This window comes from Galeopterus variegatus, unplaced genomic scaffold (genome assembly GCF_000696425.1).
Source record: "Galeopterus variegatus unplaced genomic scaffold, G_variegatus-3.0.2 Scaffold547, whole genome shotgun sequence".
NCBI lineage: Eukaryota > Metazoa > Chordata > Mammalia > Dermoptera > Cynocephalidae > Galeopterus > Galeopterus variegatus.
In genome coordinates, this window is record NW_007726658.1 from 176,291 (window position 1) to 200,425 (window position 24,135).

The 24,135-nt window shown below is 39.9% G+C and overlaps 1 protein-coding gene across 2 annotated transcripts in view; it reads left to right on the top strand.

Moving 5' to 3' along the window:
* The window catches only part of PITPNB (phosphatidylinositol transfer protein, beta), a 64,928-nt gene that overhangs the window by 14,003 nt on the left and 26,790 nt on the right, over nt 1-24,135 (top strand). For both annotated transcript variants that reach the window (XM_008569950.1, XM_008569949.1), the window contains exons 4-7: nt 3,142-3,233; nt 3,879-3,886; nt 4,817-4,891; nt 6,649-6,732. In XM_008569950.1, coding sequence (XP_008568172.1) covers nt 3,142-3,233; nt 3,879-3,886; nt 4,817-4,891; nt 6,649-6,732 — 259 coding nt within the window. The remainder of the gene's footprint in view (nt 1-3,141; nt 3,234-3,878; nt 3,887-4,816; nt 4,892-6,648; nt 6,733-24,135) is intronic.

Consider the following 24,135-nt stretch of genomic DNA (forward strand, 5'->3'; position numbering starts at 1 on the left):
TGATTAGATTCAGTGAGGAGAGGTGTATTTGTTAATGTTCTCATGTTAAATATAAAAAAGCCAGTACATCTGAAGCAAAATTAGCCTAGAAGTTTGGACTTTATTAACTAAGTCAAAACATAAAATGAAATGTTGGAATTCACATTGTGGAAAAAGTATCCTGGAAATAACATAGTAGGCATTTGGGAGCAAGATGAAGAAATATTAAAACTTTCTTGTAGATTTGGCTCTTGTTGGCTTTTAGGGACTGACTGCCAATTTTCTTCTATTTGAATCAGCAAATTTTAGAACATTTTATAGATATTAAAGTTTTTCACATAGCGGTTATTATAGTAATAAATAGGATAGTTAAAATATGTTCTGAGCTAGTATATAGCTATTTTTCTCCTGCCTTTTCTAAGTTGATCAACTGAAACATTGATAGATCTGTTTGTCATACTCTGATGAATAGGTAATCTTGTAGCTTGTCTTAAAAAATTCTCCATCTATGTTATATTGTATCCTGATGAGACATCACCAACATTTAAAGGGATTTTGGTTCTAGTTTTTAGCAATGTGGGAAAATTTTTGGACTGCTCAGTATTGTTTGACTTTTAATGTGATATTGTTTTCAGTTTTCTTGGCTTCGTATTTCTGAAGTTTGTATGAATTGTTCCACAGTTTGAAAAGAACAAGTGATCAGAGAATTAGCCCTCCTTCATTATTACCTTTTAAGGATTTGAAGGCATGTGTAAATTTCTGTGTCCTTGGAATCTTACTTATATTGCCATNTTTAAGGATTTGAAGGCATGTGTAAATTTCTGTGTCCTTGGAATCTTACTTATATTGCCATGTGTTATAACACTACTTTAGCTTTTCTTTTCCAGTGATTTAATTTGCCAGAATAGTGGAACCCCCATACCATGGGCCATTCTTATGTACTCTGGGCCTGATGATTGAGGAGGATGAACAACAGGGATGTCTACACCAATTGCTGCACAGCTCTCTGGCTGGCATGGGGTTTCTTACCATCTATCTTTCTTAGCCTGCAAAATTCAACAGAGGAACAGCAATGGCCAACTGCTAAATCTTGTTATACTGCCAGAAGTCCTCTCTGGGTCCCAAGTTTCCTTAGTTTGTTCTTTCTCTTAGTTGAGGAAATTAAATTTTGCTCGAGAGTTCTCAGAGATGTAGTTGTGGTATGGAAAAAAAAAAAATATAGGGCTTGACATGGGAGGGCATAGTTTTGACATATAGTTATTTAGCCACTTAAATGCTGGTTATATGAAATGATGAAATAATGCTTATCTCACATTGTTTTTGGAATATCTAAATTAAGAAAGGCATATGAAAGTATCCACATGAAAATATCCTTTTCAGGTTATAATTAAAAAGCAGTAATTATCATTTTTTGAGCTCTTGTATTGTGTAGTGTGCTAAGTACATTATGGATAATATCTGGTTTAATTCTCTCAACCCTGCAGAGTAGGTAATATGAACTTCAACACTTGAGGAAGCTCAGAGAAGCCAAATAATATGCCCAAAGTCATACAGCTTCTAAGGGGTAATGTTGAGATTTGAATCCAGTCTGTGTGAAAAGCCTGTACATGTAAAACTATTCTTTTTACAGGAGACGCCAATTGGTAAAAATGGTCATTTCATTTGCATTTTTTTTTTTTTTTTGAGTACTGGGAAGACTGATTTTTCCATTTGTTAATGAGCAGTGTTTTCTATTTGTAATGTGTTTGTGGATGTCCTTTGCTCTTTTATGTGTTGGGATCGTTACTGATTGTCTTACGAATTTGTACAAACTTGTCATGTATTAATCATGTATTCAACCCTTCTCTTTCCCTGACCATACTTGAGACAAGGGGTGACATTCATCTCCAGACCTACAAAATTTTATACTTGGATATGCTTTAATTTCTTTTTTTCTACATAGGTCCTTCACATAGTCATTTTTCTTAGGATCCAGTGCGCCACCGGGCCGGCCCCGGGAGGGCATAGTTTTGACATATAGTTATTTAGCCACTTAAATGCTGGTTATATGAAATGATGAAATAATGCTTATCTCACATTGTTTTTGGAATATCTAAATTAAGAAAGGCATATGAAAGTATCCACATGAAAATATCCTTTTCAGGTTATAATTAAAAAGCAGTAATTATCATTTTTTGAGCTCTTGTATTGTGTAGTGTGCTAAGTACATTATGGATAATATCTGGTTTAATTCTCTCAACCCTGCAGAGTAGGTAATATGAACTTCAACACTTGAGGAAGCTCAGAGAAGCCAAATAATATGCCCAAAGTCATACAGCTTCTAAGGGGTAATGTTGAGATTTGAATCCAGTCTGTGTGAAAAGCCTGTACATGTAAAACTACTCTTTTTACAGGAGACTCCAATTGGTAAAAATGGTCATTTCATTTGCATTTTTTTTTTTTTTTTTGAGTACTGGGAAGACTGATTTTTCCATTTGTTAATGAGCAGTGTTTTCTATTTGTAATGTGTTTGTGGATGTCCTTTGCTCTTTTATGTGTTGGGATCGTTACTGATTGTCTTACGAATTTGTACAAACTTGTCATGTATTAATCATGTATTCAACCCTTCTCTTTCCCTGACCATACTTGAGACAAGGGGTGACATTCATCTCCAGACCTACAAAATTTTATACTTGGATATGCTTTAATTTCTTTTTTTCTACATAGGTCCTTCACATAGTCATTTTTCTTAGGTCTATTCTATAAAATGTATTAAAAGACTTTTGTTGAGAGATATTCCCATATTCTGAGTCTTTTTGCATTAAGAAACAGTGTAATGTAGTAACTACATGAGATAACTTCTTTGTTTTATTAATGTGCAGGTTGAGTAGTTTCAGTTAACTCTTAGATTTCACATCAGGGGAGTGGAGGAAAAGCCCCTAAGAAAAAACAACAACTCTCTCTATAGTTAAACATTCTTAATCATTTTGTTACTTTTAATGTTGATTTTCTACTTGATTACTCTGGGATTGGAATAAACTGTTGATAACAGTCTTGAATATTAGTTCATCAAATTTATTACATGATCATCTTTTGATTATAGTACTCTTTGAAGCAGTCTGATAGGTACCAAGAGAATTGATGGTGCTGTAGAAAATATATCCAATATCTCTCTTCTCACAGCAAAGTTCCTGCATTTGTGAGGATGATTGCTCCTGAGGGCTCCTTGGTGTTTCATGAGAAAGCCTGGAATGCATACCCCTACTGTAGAACAAGTAAGTCTGGTCCCCGCCAACCCTTTCACCCCTCCACCCCAAGGATGAGGAGAGGGACTCCCAGTGCTGACGCCTTTGAGAAGGGTTACTCTGAGCAAGGCCTTCTGTGGGTTCTTGGATAGTCACTGCCTGAGTGGTGACAGAGGAGAAGCTGTATTGGGTTCCTCCCCCAGATCTTTGTGAAGGGCACAAGTTCATTCCCAGATGACAGCCACATTGGGGTCCTTGCTGATTCCAACAGAGAGCAAATGAAAGGAAAGCAGAAATCTTAAAGGTCATCCATACTTGTGTAGTTTCAACAGTATTTTACCTGTATTGCCACATCATAGAGGAGGAATGCGACAGACTTCTGAAATAGCTTCTTATCATTTGTTAAATTAATCTTATAAGTAATGCTTTGCTTTTGTGACATTATCCTTTTTAGCAATATTTTAAAATTAGATTATTCTTCATATTTTATTTGTACTCCATAATCTAAATTAAAGTCACTTGGATAGAAACTGTTTTGCAGACATTAGCTAGTTAAATGTTCTGTGTTTTGGGGTAGTTTAGTCTTTGCAACATTATTAAGACAGATTGTTTTCACTTCAATTAATATTCTGAAATTTTTCCCCTTTTGTTGCCTGCCTCTCCATTATGCCTCAGTTGTAACGGTGAGTAATTCTATTTTTGTGTCATATAACTCTTCATCTTAAAACTTTGCTTTACATAGTAATTATTTTTAGCCATTCTTCGCTTTTTTTATTAAAACTGTTAATTGCTGCATGGCTCCTCCTGTGTGCTCCTTCCACCAGCCCACATTCCACCACATGTTCTCTCTGTTAATGGGCTCTTTCCAGCTTTGTCTCAGAATCTCCCTATTGGTTTTATTTTGCTTTTGCTACTTCCTTCAAATGCAATATTTGCTTACCAAACCTCACAGCTTCTTTATTAGCCCTGTGTGCTGCATGACGGTAGGATTGTTTAGATTATTTAAAAGCATGCAGCATTTGGTTTGCCTGACATGTATATAAAAATTGGTAGCTAATAGGGCCGGCCCCATGGCTCACTTGGGAGAGTGCGGCGCTGGTAGCGCCGAGGGTGCAGGTTCAGATCTTATATAGGGATGGCTGGCGTGCTCATTGGCTGAGCATGGTGCGGATGACACCATGCCGAGGGTTGCGATCCCCTTACCCAAAAAAAAAAAAAAAGTTGGTAGCTAATGATTCTTTGTCACGTGAGGATCAGTCTGCTTATATAGTGAAAGCATGGATGCTTATGCTTGGAAAGGCTTCTTCAGACATGAGCCCCAAAGAACCTGTGAAAGATCACTATCATGGGCCGGCCCGGTGGCGCACTGCTATAGTGCTCCGCTTGGGAAGCGCGGTGGCACTCCCGCTGAGGGTTCGGATCCCACATACAGACCGGCCGCTCACTGGCTGAGCGAGGGGCGGGAGCAACACCGAGGGTTGCGATCCCGTGGCCGGTCCCGGTCCGGTACGGGCGCAACACTGAGGGTTGCGATCCGTTGCCGGGCACGAAAAAAGACAAAAAGGAAAAAAAAAAAAAAGATCACTATCATTTTCCTGTTGTGTTTTCTGCAGAATGAATATATGAAAGATGATTTCTTCATTAAAATTGAAACATGGCACAAACCAGACTTGGGGACGTTAGAAAATGTAAGTTTCAATTCTGCACTTTCAGTGCAGAAGCCCCTGGAAACAGGAATACTGTATGTAATCCATTTGCCATCACCAAAGTGTCAGACTAGTACCTGGCCACACCAGGCTGTGTCAAATTGAGGTGAGGCAGACAAGCAACCAGTAACCCAAATGCGTTTTCCCTATCAGTCCCCTTTCCTTGGCACTTGAGTAGACTTTGGTAAAGTTGCTGTTTTTGTCAGCAACTGTCTTTATCTGGGACAGGGAGAGCATGGATAAACAAAATTCACATATAATCCACAGCTCAATTAAAGCCATTGGTTTTAGATTGCTTTCATTGCTGTGTATTTGCCAGAGCTGCTCTACATAGCAGAATTGATTGCTTTAATTTTCACCTCCACCCCAATTTTCTGGGATATGGGTTGACATCAGAGAGATGACCAAAAGGCAGGAGAGAGAGAAGGTACTTTGAGTAACTTACAAAAGTGTTGACAAGCTCCTGACTTACATTATTATAAGTTGGTGCTCATTTATCTCTAACGTAGGTTTCCAGAGTGGCAGTTAGGACTCAAACATAGTCATTAACTGTTGGTAAGGTTTGTCATAGAACTTGTGAGGGCATCTGATATAGTTTGATGCCCTTGACCCAGTGGTTCTCAAAAATGTGGTTGCTGGACCAGCAGCATCTGGGAATTTGTTAGAAGTGCAAATACTCAAGCCCCACCCCAGAGCTACTGAATCAAAATCTCTGGGAGTAGGGCCCAGCAATATCTGTTTTCTGGTGTACACTCCAATTTGAGAACTTCTATTACAACCTTATAATATGCTGTTATAGGAAAATAAGTTAATGATTGTGGTAAATTCTATTCTTATTGTTCTGTTACTGTGCTTTTATGTTATTGGTGCCAGTTAATAAAACTTGAATTTTAATTTGCCATATTTGACTTGAGTTTTCTTTCAAGTGATCATTTGACATTTCATGTTGTTTTTCATAGTAGCTGTCTAAAATTTAGGGTCTAAATGAGGTGATTTGGTATGCTTTAGTCTGTGTATGATTTAATCTGCCATTTTCATCTTTCAAATGGGCCTTTTTCGCAGTTTTTAAACAATTCTTAATTATTTCATTGATGGGGTTTCAGAAATAAATGATTGAACAACATGAAGTATAGAGGAGTTGACATCATACTGAAACTGAATAGCTTTAGGATAAGCAAATTCAGGAAAGGTTTTAGACCACATAGAGCAGCTTCTTGAAATCTAGTTATAATGTCATCTTATGTTTGTGCAGGATTTACAGCTTATAAGGACTTCGTCGTGTATCATTTAGGTTTAATAAACATAGGTTAGATACATTTTGTTATTATATAAAGCGTCTCTAAGTACTACCAGAAAATAATATTGACAGATTTCTGTTCATCTGGCAATGTCCTACCCTCTTTCCCACCCCCCTCACTGCCTTACTGTTTGGGATTATAAGGGGTGACAAGATTTCTAGATCCCTCAAGATTTCAGACAGCTAATTTAATGAAATAGTGATTTGGATTCTATTATTCCCTATAATGTACCTCGAGAGACTCAAGATAAAATTATATAAGTGTAATAGTTTTTCCTAACAAGAATACATTTCAGACAGCTAATTTAATGAAATAGTGATTTGGATTCTATTATTCCCTATAATGTACCTTGAGAGACTCAAGATAAAATTATATAAGTGTAATAGTTTTTCCTAACAAGAATAATCTATAGTTTCTTTCATTCCTCTTTGTCATTTATAGGTACACGGTTTAGATCCAAACACATGGAAAACTGTTGAAATTGTTCACATAGATATTGCAGATCGAAGTCAAGTTGAACCAGCAGTAAGTACTACTCAATGACATTTTAACTTGTCACCTTTTACATCTAAAAATTGTTTTCTTTCTTTCTTGTATGGCCTGTATTTCTACATTGAAATTTCTTAAGATATGTAGGTGTGTGCTTTCATTGGGGGAAAAAAACACATTGTTTACAAAAGAATTCTCCCTTGAGTTTTTTAAAATAATATGGGTTTCTTGCATTTTTCAAATGTGATTAAGAAAACAAAAATTTAATTTACACAAAAGTTTTCAGTAACTCAGCTAGGGCAAAAGTTGTTATTTGTGGGAAATGGTTGATGTAGAATATCTTAATTTAGCAGCTGTTTAGCTTTCTATTTTATTCTTATTGGATGTAAATATTTGTACTCCAGGCTTATGACTTAATAAAAAGGTTTTGTTTTTTTCTCACAAATAAACCCCTATGTCAAATTAAGACCCTCATCTCATTTTGTGATTATTAATTCTATTCTTATAGTATGCTGGGTGCTGCTTTGGTTTTGCTGGGCACAGTTGTGGACTTTTTACATGTTAATACCACCAGTAGTCCTCTTCCTGCTAATCTAGACAGTTAAAGCTTTGGAGTAAGAGTAGCACCCCTTGTTTTGTCATAGTCAAGCACAGTGTGTTCAGTCAGCATCCCCTTCCACTTCTATTTTTGGTGCCTATACCCTGAACTCGATGTTGTAAGTTGAACAGAAATAACTCAAACACTAAATGTCTGGTTTTGCTGTTGCTACCTAGAGGTAAACCTTTTAAGACAAAGGACCCTGACCTTTTCTCAGAAATCAGTGAGGCTGGGACTACCAAAAGTGATCCTCTGCCAAACTGGGTCCTCCTTTGCTAGGGCCCCCTCCCTGCTCAGAAGTCTGAGCAATGAGAAAGGACCCTGTTCTAGGAGTTCTTAACTTCGTATCATAGCCACAACTAAAATTTATTTCAATTTTAGGGATATTTCTACTTTTGAAGTTACATGGGGAGTTTTTTTTATCCTTAAAACTGAAAACATATTCAAATGATAAGTCTTGTTTTGCCCTCTTATTTCTCTTGGTATCTTTTCCAGCCATGATTTCCTATATGTGAAAGAATGGTGATAGAAAAAAAAAAATGATTGGGAGTAATGAGTGAATTAATTAATGGCTAGGTCAGGATGGCTTACCATCCTGGAGTAATGGGTCACAATACAGTACTGAGCAGCAGCATAGTATACTGGGATTCGGTGCCCTGGGGAGAGCATTCAGATTATGTCATTGGTGTTTAAAAACTGTGCTGGCCAGACAAAATGGTTCCACTCACCTAGTATTATGGTTCGTAGGTTTGCAGTCCACATTGTTTACCAGCAGAGTGCGAAGCATCTTTGGTTTTCCTGGGGGTATGAAAGTAGTTCTCTGTTCCTGTGTTCAGGAGAAAATGGGCACTGAATCAATGTTTGCAGGCATGAATTGAGTGAAAAGAACAGTGTAAGTCAGATTATGCAAGTTCCCGACAGGCCCTGGCTCCCATTCCTCCACCCCAGTACAGCCTTCAGAGAGGAGAGAAGGCACTGCTGGCCTTGAGGATGCTGACAACAGCACTTGAGATAGGTGCTCTATGTGGAATGCAGTGCACATAAAAGGCTGAGTAGGTGGGTCTCTGTGTGGTTAACACTGTTTGGGTGGATAGGTAGTGAAAGAGTATGGATTGGGCCCAAATGAGGAAGATCTGTATTATGAGGCCACAGAGCTGTGACTAAGAACATAACATTCTGAAACTAGATTGTCTTCAGATTCAAAATCTGAGGCTCTGCCACCTGCTGACTATTTAATCTTGGACAGGTTACTTAATCTTTATGTATTGTCTTGTGGAAAATGAGGCTCATTATTTCATAGGATTAAATGTGACCAATTAGTGCCTAGTTCAATAAATGTTAGCCATTATTGTCATTATTTTACAGTTGTGTAAGAGTTCTAAGAGTTTGCATTCATACCAAGTATAGTTTGGAGAGAAAGCGTTCACCTGTGTATGTGTGGTTTTGTTTCATAGCTCCTGTTTTCCAAGTTATATTTTAGAGATTAGTAAGATATAAATTTATTTTAAAGTTTATTAAATTCACAGTAGCTTTTTTTATTGTGGCAAAATACACATAATATAAAGTTTACCATTTAACCATTTTTAAATGTACAATTCAGTGGCATTTAGTACCTTCACAGTGTTGTACAACCATCACCACCATCTAGCTCCAGAACATTTTCATCACCCCCAAAAGGACATCCTGTACCCACGAACAATCAATCCCCATGCTTCCCCCCTCCCCCCATTCTTTAGCAACCACTAATCAGTTTTCTGTGTCTCAGGATTTACCTATTATGGATATTTAATATAAATAGAATCATATAGTATGTGGCCTGCTGTGTCTGGCTTCTTTCTTTTTTTTAAAATATTTTTTATTTTAATATTTACTTGTACATATTTGTGGGGTACAGTGTGTTGTTTCGATACATGCATATACTGCACAATGATTCACTTAGGGTAGATAGCATAGTTTTGTACTTGTTAATCCGCCGCTTCTCCTCCATTACAACCCCCACCCCCACCCCCCACCCGTCCTGGTCTCTGGTAACCTCTTTACTTCTATGAGAACCATTTAGGGTAGATAGCATAGTTTTGTACTTGTTAATCCGCCGCTTCTCCTCCATTACAACCCCCCCCACCCCCCACCCGTCCTGGTCTCTGGTAACCTCTTTACTTCTATGAGAACCATTTTTTTTTTTAAGAGTTGTTGTTAGTTTAAAATAATCTCTTTATAAATGTTTTTCATAAGCCTCATGATAACCATAACACAAAAACTTTTAAGTTTGATGAATGAGATCATGCAGTATTTGTCTTTTCGTGCCTGACTTATTTCACTTAAGATGATGGTTTCCAGCTCCACCTATGTTGAGGCAAATGATAGGATATAATTTCTTTTTATAGCCAAATAGTATTCCATTGTGTATGTATACTAGTTTTTTAATCCATTCATCTGTTGATGGGCATTTAGGTTGATTCCATCTCTTGGCAATTGTGGATAGTGTTGCAGTGAACATGGGAGGGCAACTGTCTTTTTGATATATTGACTTCATTTCCTTTGGGTATATACCCAGTAGTGAGATAGCTGGGTCATAAGGTAGATCTGTTTTTAATTCTGCATACATCGAGCCACTCTTTTAATTGGGGCATTTAATCTGTTTACATTTAGTTATTACTGATATGTAGGGACTTGTTGCTGCCTGTTTGTTACTTTTTTTCTGTTTGTTTTGTTGATCCTTTTTTCCTTTCCAGTCTTACTGTCATCCTTTGTGATTGAGTGGTTTTCTGTAACAGTGTATTTTAATTCCTTGTTATTTTTAGTGTGTCTCTTATAAGTTTTTGTGTATGGTTACCATGAGGCTTACAAAAAACATAGTTACAACAGATTATTTTAGACTAATAACAACTTAATCTTGATATCTAAGAAAAAATAAAAAACCAAAGCCAACTCCACACTTTGGCATCATTCCCTCTACTTTTTGACAATTTCTTGTTTCAAGTTACATCATTTAATATTGCCTTTCTTTTATATGGTTGCTGTAACCAAAGCCAACTCCACACTTTGGCATCATTCCCTCTACTTTTTGACAATTTCTTGTTTCAGGTTACATCATTTAATATTGCCTTTCTTTTATATGGTTGCTGTATATGTTAGTGTCTTGTTAGGTTTGTCCTTTAGTTTTCATACTAAGGTTGTAAGTGGTTTATTGACCACCCTAAGACATTGGAGTATTCTGAGGTTGTCTGTGAACTTACTTTACTAATGAATTATTTACCTTTAAATGTTTTCTTGTTGCTCCTTAGCATCCCTCTTCAGATTGAAGAGCTGCCTTTAGCATTTCTTGTAATGCAGGTCTAATTTTGGTGAATTCTCTTAGCTTTTGTTTGTCTGGGAAAGACTATTTCTCCCCCATATTTGAAGGTTAATTTTGCTGGATAAAGAATTCTTGGCTGATAGCCTTTTTCCTTTAGCACTCCTCACCATTCTCTTCTGGCCTGTAGAGTTTCTACTGAGAAATCTGAGAAACGTACTGGGGCTCCGTTGAATGTTATGTGTTTCTTTTCTCTTGCTGCTTTCAGTATTCTTTGTCTCTGGTTATAGGTGTTCTTTGGTGGTGTTAGGCCTTAAGTGGTTAATATCAGAACTTTGTCTCTGGTCTGTGGTTTTGGTTAATTCCAAAATTGGTGGAACTTCATTTGGGGACCAGCACTTGAGCTTTATGGTTGCGCTAAATTACCATTTTGTTGCTGATTCTCTGGGGAAGGCTTTTTGTGCATTTTAATTGTTTGCCTTTTAATCACTTCTGGGTCTTGTGAGGTCAGATCAACCTGGGCTGTGTGGAAATGCTGGCCCAGGACTGATTATTTCCAGCAAATTGAACCCCGTGTAGTTCTATCGCCCTGACCAGTCTCTACTGATTGGGCCTGTGCCCAACTGGAAGGCAGATCAGCTGCCCACTCTGCACCCCAATATCCCCTGGCAGCCCAGCCTCCCTCCTGTACTCTAAAAACTTCCTGTGGGGCTGGCCATGCACAGGTCCCTTGCAATGACTCACTCATCTCTGGGTGGTTCCTTTTCGGCCTCTGGGTAGTTCCTTTCTTTGGTTGGCTGCATCCACTTGCTCTGTGTGGGTCCATGGGAATCCTATCAGTGTTCTCTCTGGCTTGTGGGCTAGTAGGGTGCACTGTAAGGCCATCTTCTCCCCGGCAGACTCCAGGCAACTTCACACAAAGGTCTCAGCTGCAGTGCTTGCTGACTCCTGTTCCACGTATGCTGCAGCTTCTTCCCCATGGCCAGGGCTTGAAATGGTCAGAGCAGTTTCTTCTAACTCATTGTCATTTCTCCTGCCTTCATGAACTCCACAGGTCTCTTCCCCACTTACCCCCAAGATCCATTGGTACCAGGGTGGCAGTCTTTGCTTTTTAATAGTTGGAAATTGGTCTGTTGTGGGGGAGAGTGGTACTGGAGATCATCTATTCTGCCATCTTGATGATATTTGGCTTCTTTCTTATACTTAGCATGTTTTCAAGGTTCATCCATGTTATAGCATGTGTTAGTACTTCATTTCTTTTTTATGGCAGAGTAATATTTCACATTTTGTTTATATATATTCATCTGTTGGTGGACATTTGGGTTATTTCCACTTCTTCACTATTGTGAATAGTACTGCTGTGAACATTTGTATCACAGTAGTTTTTTGTCTATGTCTTTCTCAGTCATGGAGGAAAAAGTACAACTGATACTGTGTAGGAATTGTCAGAACTTTTGACATTTAAAAAAAGAACTGATATGCACGTTTTTCTGCTATAAAAAGAAGAGAGGAACTTTATGGTGGTGAAGGTGCCCTTGACAGTTTTTAAACCTGGAAGTGATAGGAGTAGAGCATTGAGCAGTCTAGGGGGTGTGTGAAGGCTGGGGTGGGTGGTGGGGAGAGAGTCATAAGGTGGTGAAGGTGCCCTTGACAGTTTTTAAACCTGGAAGTGATAGGAGTAGAGCATTGAGCAGCCTAGGGGGTGTGTGAAGGCTGGGGTGGGTGGTGGGGAGAGAGTCATACAGCCAGATCCCCATTCCAGGGAGGAGGTGATCATAAGACTCAGTGACAGGGACTCTGGGTCTGCCATTTTCTTCTGTACATTCTCATGTGTACACTCTCCTGGCCCAGGTGGTTGCCCCCACACTCTTTCCCTTTAGGTTCTGCCCAATTGTTTTCACCTTGACTGGTTAAGGTTTATTTTAGGATTAACTTCTCTCACAAACGTGGTCTAGCTGTCAGTCATTACTTCTTACCAGATCCAGTTTGGTTTTCTGTTGAGTGAGTTTGTCCATTTTATTCAACTCTTTTATGTAATTTTGTTACTTGAAGATTCTAGTCCATAGTGTTGGGAAAAGGAAAATGCATTTGCAGTTCTAAAATGGCAGTGTTGTCATAGCAATCAGCAGGTATCGAGTGCCTGCTCAGTTTGTATAGCTGGCGCAGCACTGTGGTAGCTATCCAAGATTAGTATCTTCAAGAGGCTTACAGTCTGAATGAGGCAAGCCCAGTACGGTGAAATAGTTAACAAGTGGCAGGGGCTTATGTGTGGTCCAAAGTGCTATAGGATTTCAGAGAAGAGAACAATCTGTGAGGACGCAAGTCTGAAAAGGCTAAATGGAAGTCTCCTGAAGTAAACATGAGTTCCTACTTTTGATGGGTAGAGCAGTCCACCCCACTCATTACACTTTTCCCTCTTAAGCCCTGACACATTATAAATTTGTTTGTTCATTTTTCTCTCTCCCTTTCAAATAGAAACTAAACTTCAGAGGGAACAGTCTTCACCATTAACCCCTGTCCCCCAGCTCCTAGTACAGTGCCTGAGATATAGTAGGTAGTTGGTGAATGTGTGTTAAATGAATGAATGAGTTATAGGCAAGCAGAATAGAAGTGAAGGTACAGGTGCATTATCTAACACTGAGTTGGAATAGTTTTTAAAGCTGAAGGGGACCTTAGCTACCTAGGCCTCCTTGCTTTCAGACTGTGCTTTGCATAATCCTTAGGGTTTCTTGGCACCCCCTCAGGTTGTCAGGATCGAGTTATTAGAATATGAGGTTGAGGAGTTCCCGCCTGTTCCTTTCTACCAGCACGGTTCTGTTTGTCTGACATTAGTCTTTTTTTTTTTTTTTTTTTGGTGGCTGGCTGGTACAGGGATCGGAACTCTTTGACCTTGGTGTTGTAACACCATGTTCTAACCAGCTGAGTCAACCAGCCAGCAGTTGACCTTAGTCTTGACAATAAGATTTACTTTGAACACACAGTTCTGCAGCTACAGAAAGTTTGGTTTCTGGGCTATCCTCCCCATTTTACAAGTGAGGAAACTGAAGCCCAGATGAACAAGTTTTTTTCAAGATCACTTAGCTAGGGGCCGGCCCGGTGGCGCACTGGATGGTGCGCCGCTTGGGAAGCGCGGCAGCGCTCCTGTCCGAGGGTTCGGATCCCACGTACAGACTTGCTCCCGCTCACTGGCTGAGCGAGGCGCGGGAGCAACGCCGAGGCTTGCGATCCCGTCGCCGGTCCCCGGTCCGGTACGGGGGCAACACTGAGGGTTGCGATCCGTTGCCGGACACGGAAAAAAAGACAAAAATAAAAAAAGATCACTTAGCTAATGCCAGAAGTGGAAATTCTAACTCTCAATCCAGTGTTGTGTCCACTGACCCTTAATTCCTTCCGAGCTAAGGCCCTGCTTTGTCAGTCACTCTTGGAGCTGCCACTTGAGCACATTATCTTCCTCTCCTCTTGACCATGTCCTGTGCTTTCCTGTCCCTGCACACTACTTGTCCTTGCTTCCCTTCTGGAGCTCCTTCCTCTCTATCCAAAACCTGCTTGTCCTTCAGGATCTAGGTTGAATCTCACTTCCTCCAGGGAGATTTCGCCCAAGCTGGAATCAGTCTTCCCCTCTGCTGAATTTTGGAAGCTCTCGTTCGTTTCATTGATTTGTCTTGTTCTCTGTATTCAGCAGCCCTTCCCCTTTTCACAGAGTTGGTATTTCATAAATATTTATCAAGTGAACCTGATGAGCTTGAGGATAATGATGAAGCTAATCTGCGTGAGTCAAGAGTTTTTACTGGAATAAAACCAATTTGATAATACCTGGGTTGCCAAGGAGTGGAGAAACAGGCATTCGCATACATTGCCTGTGGGAATATAAATCGGTACAGCTGGTCTAGCAGAATTACAACTGTGTATGCCCTTTGACCCAGCAAAATTCTGCTTCTGTGATTGACCCTACCCTGTGTGAAGTGACAAGTATGTAAACTTAAAATTAGAAACAGTTTGAAGTCTCAGTGTTTCTCCATCAATCAGGAACTGGTTAAAAACATCATGGGACAGCCATTTGATGGAATTCAGTGCAGTCATTAAAAGGGAGTGAGCTCTATTTGTATTGATAGAGAATCCTTTTCAAAATAATTTGGAGGGGGGCCGGCCCGGTGGCGCACTGGATGGTGCGCCGCTTGGGAAGCGCGGCGGCGCTCCCGCCCGAGGGTTCGGATCCCACATGCAGACCGGTTCCCGCTCACTGGCTGAGCGAGGCGCGGGAGCAACGCCGAGGTTTGCAATCCCATTGCCGGTCCCCGGTCCAGTACGGGGGCAACACTGAGGGTTGCGATCCGTTGCCGGACACGGAAAAAGACAAAAGACAAAAAAATAAATAAATAATAATTTGGAGGGAGAAAGATAAAGAAGAGTATGTATAACTTGCTTCCATTTGTAATATTTTAAAAGGGAGAAATATATATCTTTATACATGTGTTTGCTTACTTATGTATAGATGGTCAAGAAGAATGGGTAAGACAGTGGTAATAGTGATTCCCTTGAGTCAGAAGAACAGAGGTGGAAGAGGTCTAGCGGAGACATGTACAGTGGATTGGGGGGGATGTCACCATTTTCTGCATCAGTTTTTTATCGCTGCATAACAAATCACCACAAGTTTAGTGGTCAGGAAATGTAACCTAATCAAGGGAATGAAATCCCATCACCTTTGTCATAATCTCTTGGCTAGAAGCAAGAGAGAGACACTGCTTGCACTTGGGGGAGGGGATGGTGTACATTTGCCATGTCAGCAGTCAATTTTTAGTGCCTAAAACTTGCTCCTTAAGGATTGGAGTGACACTAGAATTGAGAGCTTAGTAACTGTGAACACGCCAGTAAGGTGGGAGCAGGATTGAGAGTAAGGTGGGAGCAGGATTGAGGGTAGGGCTACACCCAGTAAATTGGGTCACCTGTTAGACCTGGGGAAGGTGGGGTGGGTTTGGGAAATTGGGGCATAATCCCCTTCCTAGATTTACTGAGTCTGCCTTGTGCAGGCGGCCAGAAAACAGCTGGTGGAGGCCCAGTTTGGATGGGGAATGGCTGATGGTCAGATCCCACTCCCCACACGCCCATTCAGTGAGCCCCAGCTCTCATCCTGCAGCTCAGCTGGAAGCATCACTCTCCTGCTTTATAAATAGGGTGTGATTCCCTTTCATGAGGCCACTGTCATGTCTAGGCCTGTGCTAGGACACTATGGCTAGGTTCTGCCTTTGTTTTTCTCAGCATTACTTCTATGATATGAGGGCAGCATGGGAGATGCTGAATGGGAGATCGTGTGACCACTTGGAATGTGTCCCCCTCATCTGATGCATGTCTGTGCAATGGTAACACCTCTCATGCAGGATCTGGTTACCTGTGCAGTTGCGAATACCCAGAAGTTAGGCATTCATTGTTTCTAGTCCTACCCAGATTGAAGTTCATGATAAGATTTGATCCTTTCTCCCTCAAATAAATGTATTAGTGGTGATTTGGAAAAAGGAAAACAAATTAGGGAGACCATCTGTAGGGAAAGTGAAGGTAAATTGGTCAGGATCCCTTGGGGGTTTGGAATCTTGCCGAATATTTGATGTAAATGATAACTGTGCTCCCAGGTGTTCCTTAGCTATTGTCTGTGGATGTGCATGGGCACCCAGGTGTTCCTCGGTTATCGGACTTAAGTATAAAGGACGAATGGCTCTGATCCACAGGTTACCCCCGCCTCCCCATGCCCTGGAAGGCCAGAAGAGGCCGCTACTGCTGCTAGAAGCTGCTGCTGCTGTGGAAGCTGAGGACTGAGCTTGCATTGGAATGAACCAGTCAACTCTGCCTATGGCTCCTGGGATCTTTCCCAATTGCCTAGCTTGTGACAGGCATGTGAGGGGTCGGGTGACCCAGTTGGGCACAACTGGTGTGGAGGGTTTCTGAGTCCTAGCCCTAACAATACGCTGGGTCACCAGACCCCTCACATGCCTGGCTGGGTCACCAGACCCCTCATATGCAGGTCCATGAGCTAGGTAATTGGGAAAGATCCCAGGAGCCATTGGCAGATGACATGAGCTTAGTCCTCAGCAGCAGCAGCAGCAGCAGCAATAGTGGCCTCCCTGTGGGTTACCCCCACCCCACCCCCAGGGGTATCCTGGGGGTGGGGGGCATTGTGGATCAGAGCCACTCATCCTTTATACTTAAGTCCAATAACCCCGGAGACCTGGGTGCAAGTCAGACAACCCAGGAACACCTGGGCTCACTTGCATATTTACGTCAAATACTCAGCAAGATTCAGAACATCTGAGGGGCCCTGACCATTTTCCTTCACTCTCTTTATGCCCAGTCTGCACAACGGGTTTGAAGGGTCTGAGCCCTAACCCAACACCATCTGAAGGTGTGGTGATCTTGCAAAGTTCAAATTGTGGCACTTTGACCCTTGGTGGTTTTAGTCTCAGTCTGACCTAATTCAGTAATTTTTCATTCTGTTTTTAATGAACTGCTCTGGTTTTCCTTGAGTGGGCTAATTTTTTAAAAGCAACTTAAGTGGTTGAGTTTATTTCCTTTATAAGAAATAAAACAGTTATATTAGTAATTTTGAGGAGATAAGTAACCAAATCCTCTCAGAATCAGGACAAATGAAATAGTTGCGTGTGTAAGAAACCAAGAATTTGAAACTGAAGCTTGACTCTTTTAACTCCACCTGGTGGGGGTTTTCTGTCACTGCAGGTAGATTTAATACAAACACAGCCCCAAACATTTAATTCATAGTGACTGTTGATTACTTTTAGGGTTTAACTCTGAACTGTACTTCAGCATTCATAGAAGGGATATGATATGACCTCTGGTGTAACTGAATACTTGGGTGGATGCTCTGACATGTTTACGTAATTGAAGGGTGACATTGTCACAATAACTCTAGGAGCAAGGATTTGTTTTAAAAATCTGTCAGTGTGATCCAGGGTCACAGAGTAGTTTGCTACAAAATATCATATATGTTTAAGTGTATGGGTTATTAGCGGTTTTGGTTGATGACTTTGGGAAGTCTATATATGACTGTTGCTTTAGACACTGTTTTCTGTAATTTTCTAGACGATACATCATTACCTAATCAAACAAGCTGAACAGTCCAGGATTACTGCATAAATGTACATACCCAATTTATTTTGGCCCATTAGAATGTATCCACAATACAAAACATTTCTTCCTGCAAGGGAAAAAGTATTGTAGTGAAGTATTATTAGGGTGTTATATCCTTTAAGAAGGAAAGGTCCCTGTGCTTCGTATTCCAGCAGTCACTGAGTACACCATACTCCAGCAGAACACACCTGCTTACCCCTGCAACCCTTCCATTCCCACACCCTCCTACCCACCCCCCTTGTTTTAGATCTAACCCAGGTGTCACATCACTCCTGGAAAGCTTTCCAGAGTAAATTGGATAACTCTTGAGGGCCAGGACTATACTGTACTCATCATTTCTGTGTTTCCAGGACCTGGCAAGATGCTCAATGCCTGACATGCAATGAGCTTTTCAATAAATGTTTGGTGGATCAAACAGAATTTGCAGACTTCTTTTTTCTGTAGCATTAAAAAGAAAAAGTTTAAGGCAATTTGGAGGAGTTGAAGTTTTTATCATTCAAATAGTAGATGAACAAAATGCTACTTGAGTTCCTTCTTTACTAATTCTCTGTAATGAAATATATGTGATGTGCCTTCAGTTCTGAAAATTCTGGTGTTGTTTCTAAATGAGCAAATACCTTTTTGGTCAGATTAAAAAGTTTTGGTTATAGCATATTGTAGTTAAAGTCAGGTATTCAGCATAAAACACTAGGATATAAGTTTTAAAGTTTTTTTAGTTCTAATTTCTAAAGTTTTTGATACCTAACAACAGTAAAAATTTGGGGATTCTTTAAATGTCCTTATGAAATGCACATGCATATCTTCACTTCATTTTCAAAATATACACAAATGAGTCAGTTGACATCTGCTGCTGCCTTTTTTTTAAGGTACAAATTTGAATCTAGCCCCTTTTAATCATCTCCAGCACTTTGTCTAAGTAGCTTTCCATGATTTGTATACAAAAGTCACTTCCCAGGAGAGGAGGACTCTTTAAAGTGTAAGCTGAAGTGTATACATGATTAACATCAGAGAGACCTTCGTTTTTGGAAGTAATTTGAAAGAAAGCACGGTTTAAAAAAAAAATTGGAACCACATTTTTAGGTATTTATGTGTAAGAAGAAAAGATTGTGTCAGTCTTCCTCTATAGTATGTACTGTGAGACTTTATTTTTATAATTTCCAAGGTGTTTTTATTTTAATAGAAATAATGCACAATTTTATATTTTAAGGCTTACATGTGTAAAACGATACAGCTTAACATCTGTTTTTTAGATATCAGTAATAAGCAAATATTAGAGGTATAAATGTATTAAATTGTTTGATGTAGTTTAAAAATACACATCTATTCCATATTAAAATTAAGTGAGTTTAAGAGAGGAAATCAATTTTCTTCCCTCATATTTTAGCATGTGTGGGTGTAATGTTTTAATTTGTGATAAAAGATTTTTCCCAAATGAAGCCTTTCAAAACCAAGAGTTACACATTTTTATGACCATAGTAATGTTTCACTGAAGATGATGTTCCTGAAAGGAAGAGACACAAGCTAGAAACTCATGTGTCATATTGTTTCTGGGTCACAGAAAGGATGCCCAGGGTGCTCTGATTGATAGAGTTCTTTATGGGGACTTCCCTGCAGAGTTTGGAGGGGCATATTTTTTGTGGGTTACCCAGTAAGCTTGGGTTCTTAAAGTAAAGCTCAGATTTCATTCATACCACTTCCTTCTTTTTGTCCTTTTTAACTCCCTCTGCCCTAATTGTTACTCCCATGCCCCTTGTTTTTACCTGCCCATGAATATAATTTGCATGTCATGTTTACCTCACATCTCCACCCCTTTTTCTGGTCTCTCTTCTCATTTGCAAATGTCTCTGTTGGAGAGCAGTAGGGAGAGGCCGTCTCACAGTATGTGTTCATAGTGCTACAGTCCTCTCTGCAGCCCTGATGCCTGCCCCACATAGCCAAACTCCCTTCCCTGGACTGTGGTCCTTGGGTTGTTACTTCTGCTGGACTCTGGAGTGCTCTGCACCATCTGTTTCTTGTAGGAAAACTTTTGTGAGCAGCGTTTTCAGCACAAGCTCCTGTGGCAAAGACGTGGATCCTCTCACTAGTCACAATTCTTTCCTTAATACCCCAGAGGACACAGACACTCCCAAGTGAGAGGATCGAGCTGCTGATGAAGCACAGCCTCCCTAGCAGTACTGGAATCACTTCCGCTGAGTCCAGCTCACTCAGCTCCTACCTTACTCTTCCCCTGTTTTGGTCTCCTTTGGAGAACCCTCCAGCATGGTCACTCAGCAGGTCTGTACATGTTTGAGTCCCAGTTGCTTGCTGGATCTGTCTACTGGTCCAGTTCTCTGAACATTCCTTGGAAGTTAAGAGGTTGTTCTTTTTAGAGCCCCTGAGGGGGAGGGAACATGTGGCTAACTTCAGAGCTTGCCTGTCAGGGCCTTTAATCAGTACCCAGGCCAAAACATTTGAGCCCTCTTCCATTCATTCGTGCATGGTCTGCCCATGGGCAGCTTATTAGAAATGCAGATTTGTAGCCCTGTCCCTGTTCAGAATTTCTGGGGTGGGGTTCAGGACCCTATCCAGCTCTCCAGGTGAAGATTGTAGAGATACTCTTCCAGGGAATTTTGGAAGCAGTTGGAGGCCTTGGTCCAACATTCACCTCAACCTGTATTTTTACTGTTAAGGAATTTGCAGTCCAAGGAAGTGCTGTAACTTCCCCAGCCGTATAACCAGTGGATGAGGAGCCAGGACTCAAATTCAGGGCTGCTGACTTATTTTTGTCTTTCTAGAACATCATCTTACTATATGACGTTCTTCTCTTCCTTGGCAATATGTTGATTAAGAGCATTCTTAATTTATTTAAAGCAGACAAGCAACTGCCTATTCATCCATTCGTCTTTCCATGTCCCCTGAAACACCAGTTTTCATCAGTGGCCTTGTTTACCTCCTCCCACCACTGCTGAACCCTGGCATATTTTGTTTGTTTTTTGTTGTTTGGGGGTGGGGTGGGGGGTGTAAAGGGTTGGCCAGTATAGGGATCTGAACCCTTGTCCTTGGTGTTATAATACCACACTCTAATCAGATGAGCCAACCGGCCAGCCCATGAACCCTGGGATATTTTGAAGTTTGCATGTGTGCAATAGAATAAAAGGATTGGAGACCCAAAGATGTGTTTTGGTGTGGGTACTTATAGGGAACATCACTCATACGTTTTTTCATTGGTTTATTTTTATTTACTAGAACTTACTATTTGCTCTGTGTTGATATGGTAAGTATTTTTCTAGATAAAGGAATAATTGTGTGTGTCTAAAGAGAGTACAAGATTCTTCATAGGTGTATAAAGTGTGTCTAAGTGACTTGGAGTTAGTTTGTTCTAGCTGTTGCTTGTGTAGTGGTGGTGCTAAGTGCCTCTCCTCCAGAGGGCTTCTTTTCTCACAACTGATACAGACTGATGCTGGGCTTCAAGCTGCAGTCAAAGTTGGGGTTCAGAGTCTGGGATGTTTGGAGTTTTGCACTTTGCTAAATGAACAACCCCTGCCCATTTTAATTGCATGTCAAAAGATTGTAATGGAATTGTTGGGCTCATCTGAACTCTTCTCTGAGCTGCTTGTAGGGTCCCAAGAAAATCTTTTAGAGGATTGTGATATCAAGGAAAATAAATTGGATTTTAAAGTTTGTGCCTTTTGCTTGTTCTTTCTACCACTGACCATTTGTTCTTTGGTTATGATCGACTTATTTGGTATGTTTTGGTAAGCAGAACAATGCATAATTTTTGTTGAGGCCAGGAATACACTAAGCCATTCGGGTATCTCAATTTCTGAAATTCCACCTGCCCTTGGAAATGAACATACATGATTTGCTTTTCTGTACATTTAGCTGTTTTCACTGTGAACTTGCCATTCCATGATTTGAATGTTTCAGTGAACAATTTGACACTTTTTAATTGTTTTAAAAAATGAATTTTGCTCTTTCTTAAAAAATACTTTTTCTTAAATGTTAGCCTTGGCAAGCCAATGAAACTTGGTTTATTTTATTTAGGGTTGAATCTTAGGGACATGTAAGTTTTGGCCATACCTTAAGCAGTGCTTGTTTCTGGTGCTCTCAGGACTTGGGCATGTCTTTTCTTTTGATCATACATTCTTAGAGACAGTGCACAGATATTATATATTTGAGTAGATAGACTTGGTAACATACGCTTTACTGCACTGCCCTTAGAAAAAAATTGATAATTTCAAAGATTGTCAGAATAATCTTTACAAGATTAAATTTTTTATCTTCAAAATTAAAAAGAGTGATGGAATCTGACTGGAAAAGTTTAAATATTAGATCAAACCATGTGAATCTGTTAATATTTGTCAGCTTTTGAGGTATAAAAATGACATTTTCTTTATGGGTCAACCTAAGATATCCTCTTAACCTTTGGTAGATGATGCCCTAAATGGCCAGTGCTGATCATTGTTCATTTGGGTCTCCCTCACAGCTTTTAAGAACTTCCTATGTTTTAGATGTCAACGTTTGTTCCAACTGTTGCTTCTTATTTCCTAACAAGGGCGTTCTGCTTCTCAGAGCTGTGTAGTGGCTACCTGGCTCTTTAGATCTAAGAAGAGCTTTTGTTTATTGCAAGTCTGTGGCTGCGATCCAGCAGGAGAAGGGCCTGTGGTTGCCAAATGCTGCTTTGGTTGATCTCTTTGGCATTAGCAGACACTTGATCTCAGTAGAGAACTTCTTTTGCTGTTAAAATGAACCTAGACGTTCATTTCTATCTTAAAAGTTTGTAACTTATCACTGGTGTATGTGAGAGAACTCCAAAACCTCTTTGTTAAAGCATAATAAAGATGTGAGAATTGTGACCCAGCTCCTAACTTGTGAAGAATGCGTGTAAATAGTAGCCTCCTTGAACTTAGGGAAAAACAACTGTAGTACAAGTTTTGAGGTAGTAGTGATTTGCTTATTTTTAAGAAATTTCCACTTGTCAAATGCTCTTCTTATTTTGCCTTTGCTATTCTGTGAAGCAAACCATTGCCAAGATCTTTTTTGTAGTAAGTTATAGAGATTTTTTTCCTCCATCCTCAAAGAAGATATAAATAAATGTAAGCATGGTTCCTATTAAAAAGAAATGTAAAAATGTTTCCCACTTTATTCGGCTGCCTTACATGGTCAAGTACTTTCAGATCATTTCCAGTAGTTGATTTAGAGAATGCCCGAGATATTTGAAGTCCTATTTGGATGGCAGTGCCCTCTTGTGGGAAAGTGACTTATTCCTTATTTCATGCTTGATTAAATCTTAGCAGAGATTTTAAAATTTCTGTCAAAAGTCTGCTTGTACAGCACATTTTGTACAAAGTGCTTTTTCACTAGAACTCTATTTTAATGTTCATTTAAAGTTTCTTCCATGTTTTAAAAGTTAAAAGGTGGGGAGGGTGATGGAATGGATAGGGTGTAAAGTAGGGTTTGCTTGTTGCTTGGGTGAGGGGTAAAATTCTCTGGTAAGAGCCAGAAAATGCTGTTTTTGAACAGCTAATGGCAGATATTTTTTAAGAAACTAGTATAAACAGTGCCAAGTAGTTTTAAAAATGCATTTCTTATAAAAGCCCCTTTTTACAGTGTAGGCTCTTTCTAAGGGAAGTTTCTCTAGGCTAAGAAGGAGCAAAAATCCCTTCAGGTAACTGAGTCTAATCAAATGACAAAGTGTAAATCGCATTTTTGCAGTAAAGCATCATGGTTGGCTTTGGTGTCAGACAGGGCTGTATCTGAGTCCCAGCTCTTTTGCTCAGCAACGGTGGATTTAAACAAAGAATTTCACTTTTCTGACCCCAGTGGTGATGACAGTACTATTATTCCAAGGTTGTGAGGGTTAATTGGGAGAATGTGCATGCCCGGTGCCTGGCATGTAAGTGCATGCTCCAAAAAAATAGTAGCAAGAATGATTCTGTTTATTGGATTTTGCTCTTGCCGTAAAAGAAAGTGACATTTTTTCAGTAATTTTTTCCTATTTAATATTTGATAAATTAGTGCTAATGGATTAAATGAGATTCTGGACCTTAGGAGCTGAAGGCCAAATCATGAACCAGCACTTCATTGAAGAGGGCTCACTCTGAATTTTCAGTAGGAAGTTTTCCTCATTTAGATTAAGGAATTTGGTGTAATATGTTCAATGATCTACTGTCATTTAAGGTAACAAATGCATTTTTCTTAAGTAAAACTTTCCTAAACATATTACTTATGTTTCAGGTGTATACAGTTTAATTTAATTTAATTTTATTTTATTTTTTAAAGATGACCGGTAAGGGGATCTCAACCCTTGGCTTGGTGTTGTCAGCACCATGCTCAGCCAGTAAGCAAACCGGCCATCCCTATATAGGATCCGAACCCGTGGCCTTGGTGTTATCAGCACCGCACTCTACTGAGTGAGCCACGGGCCGGCCTATAC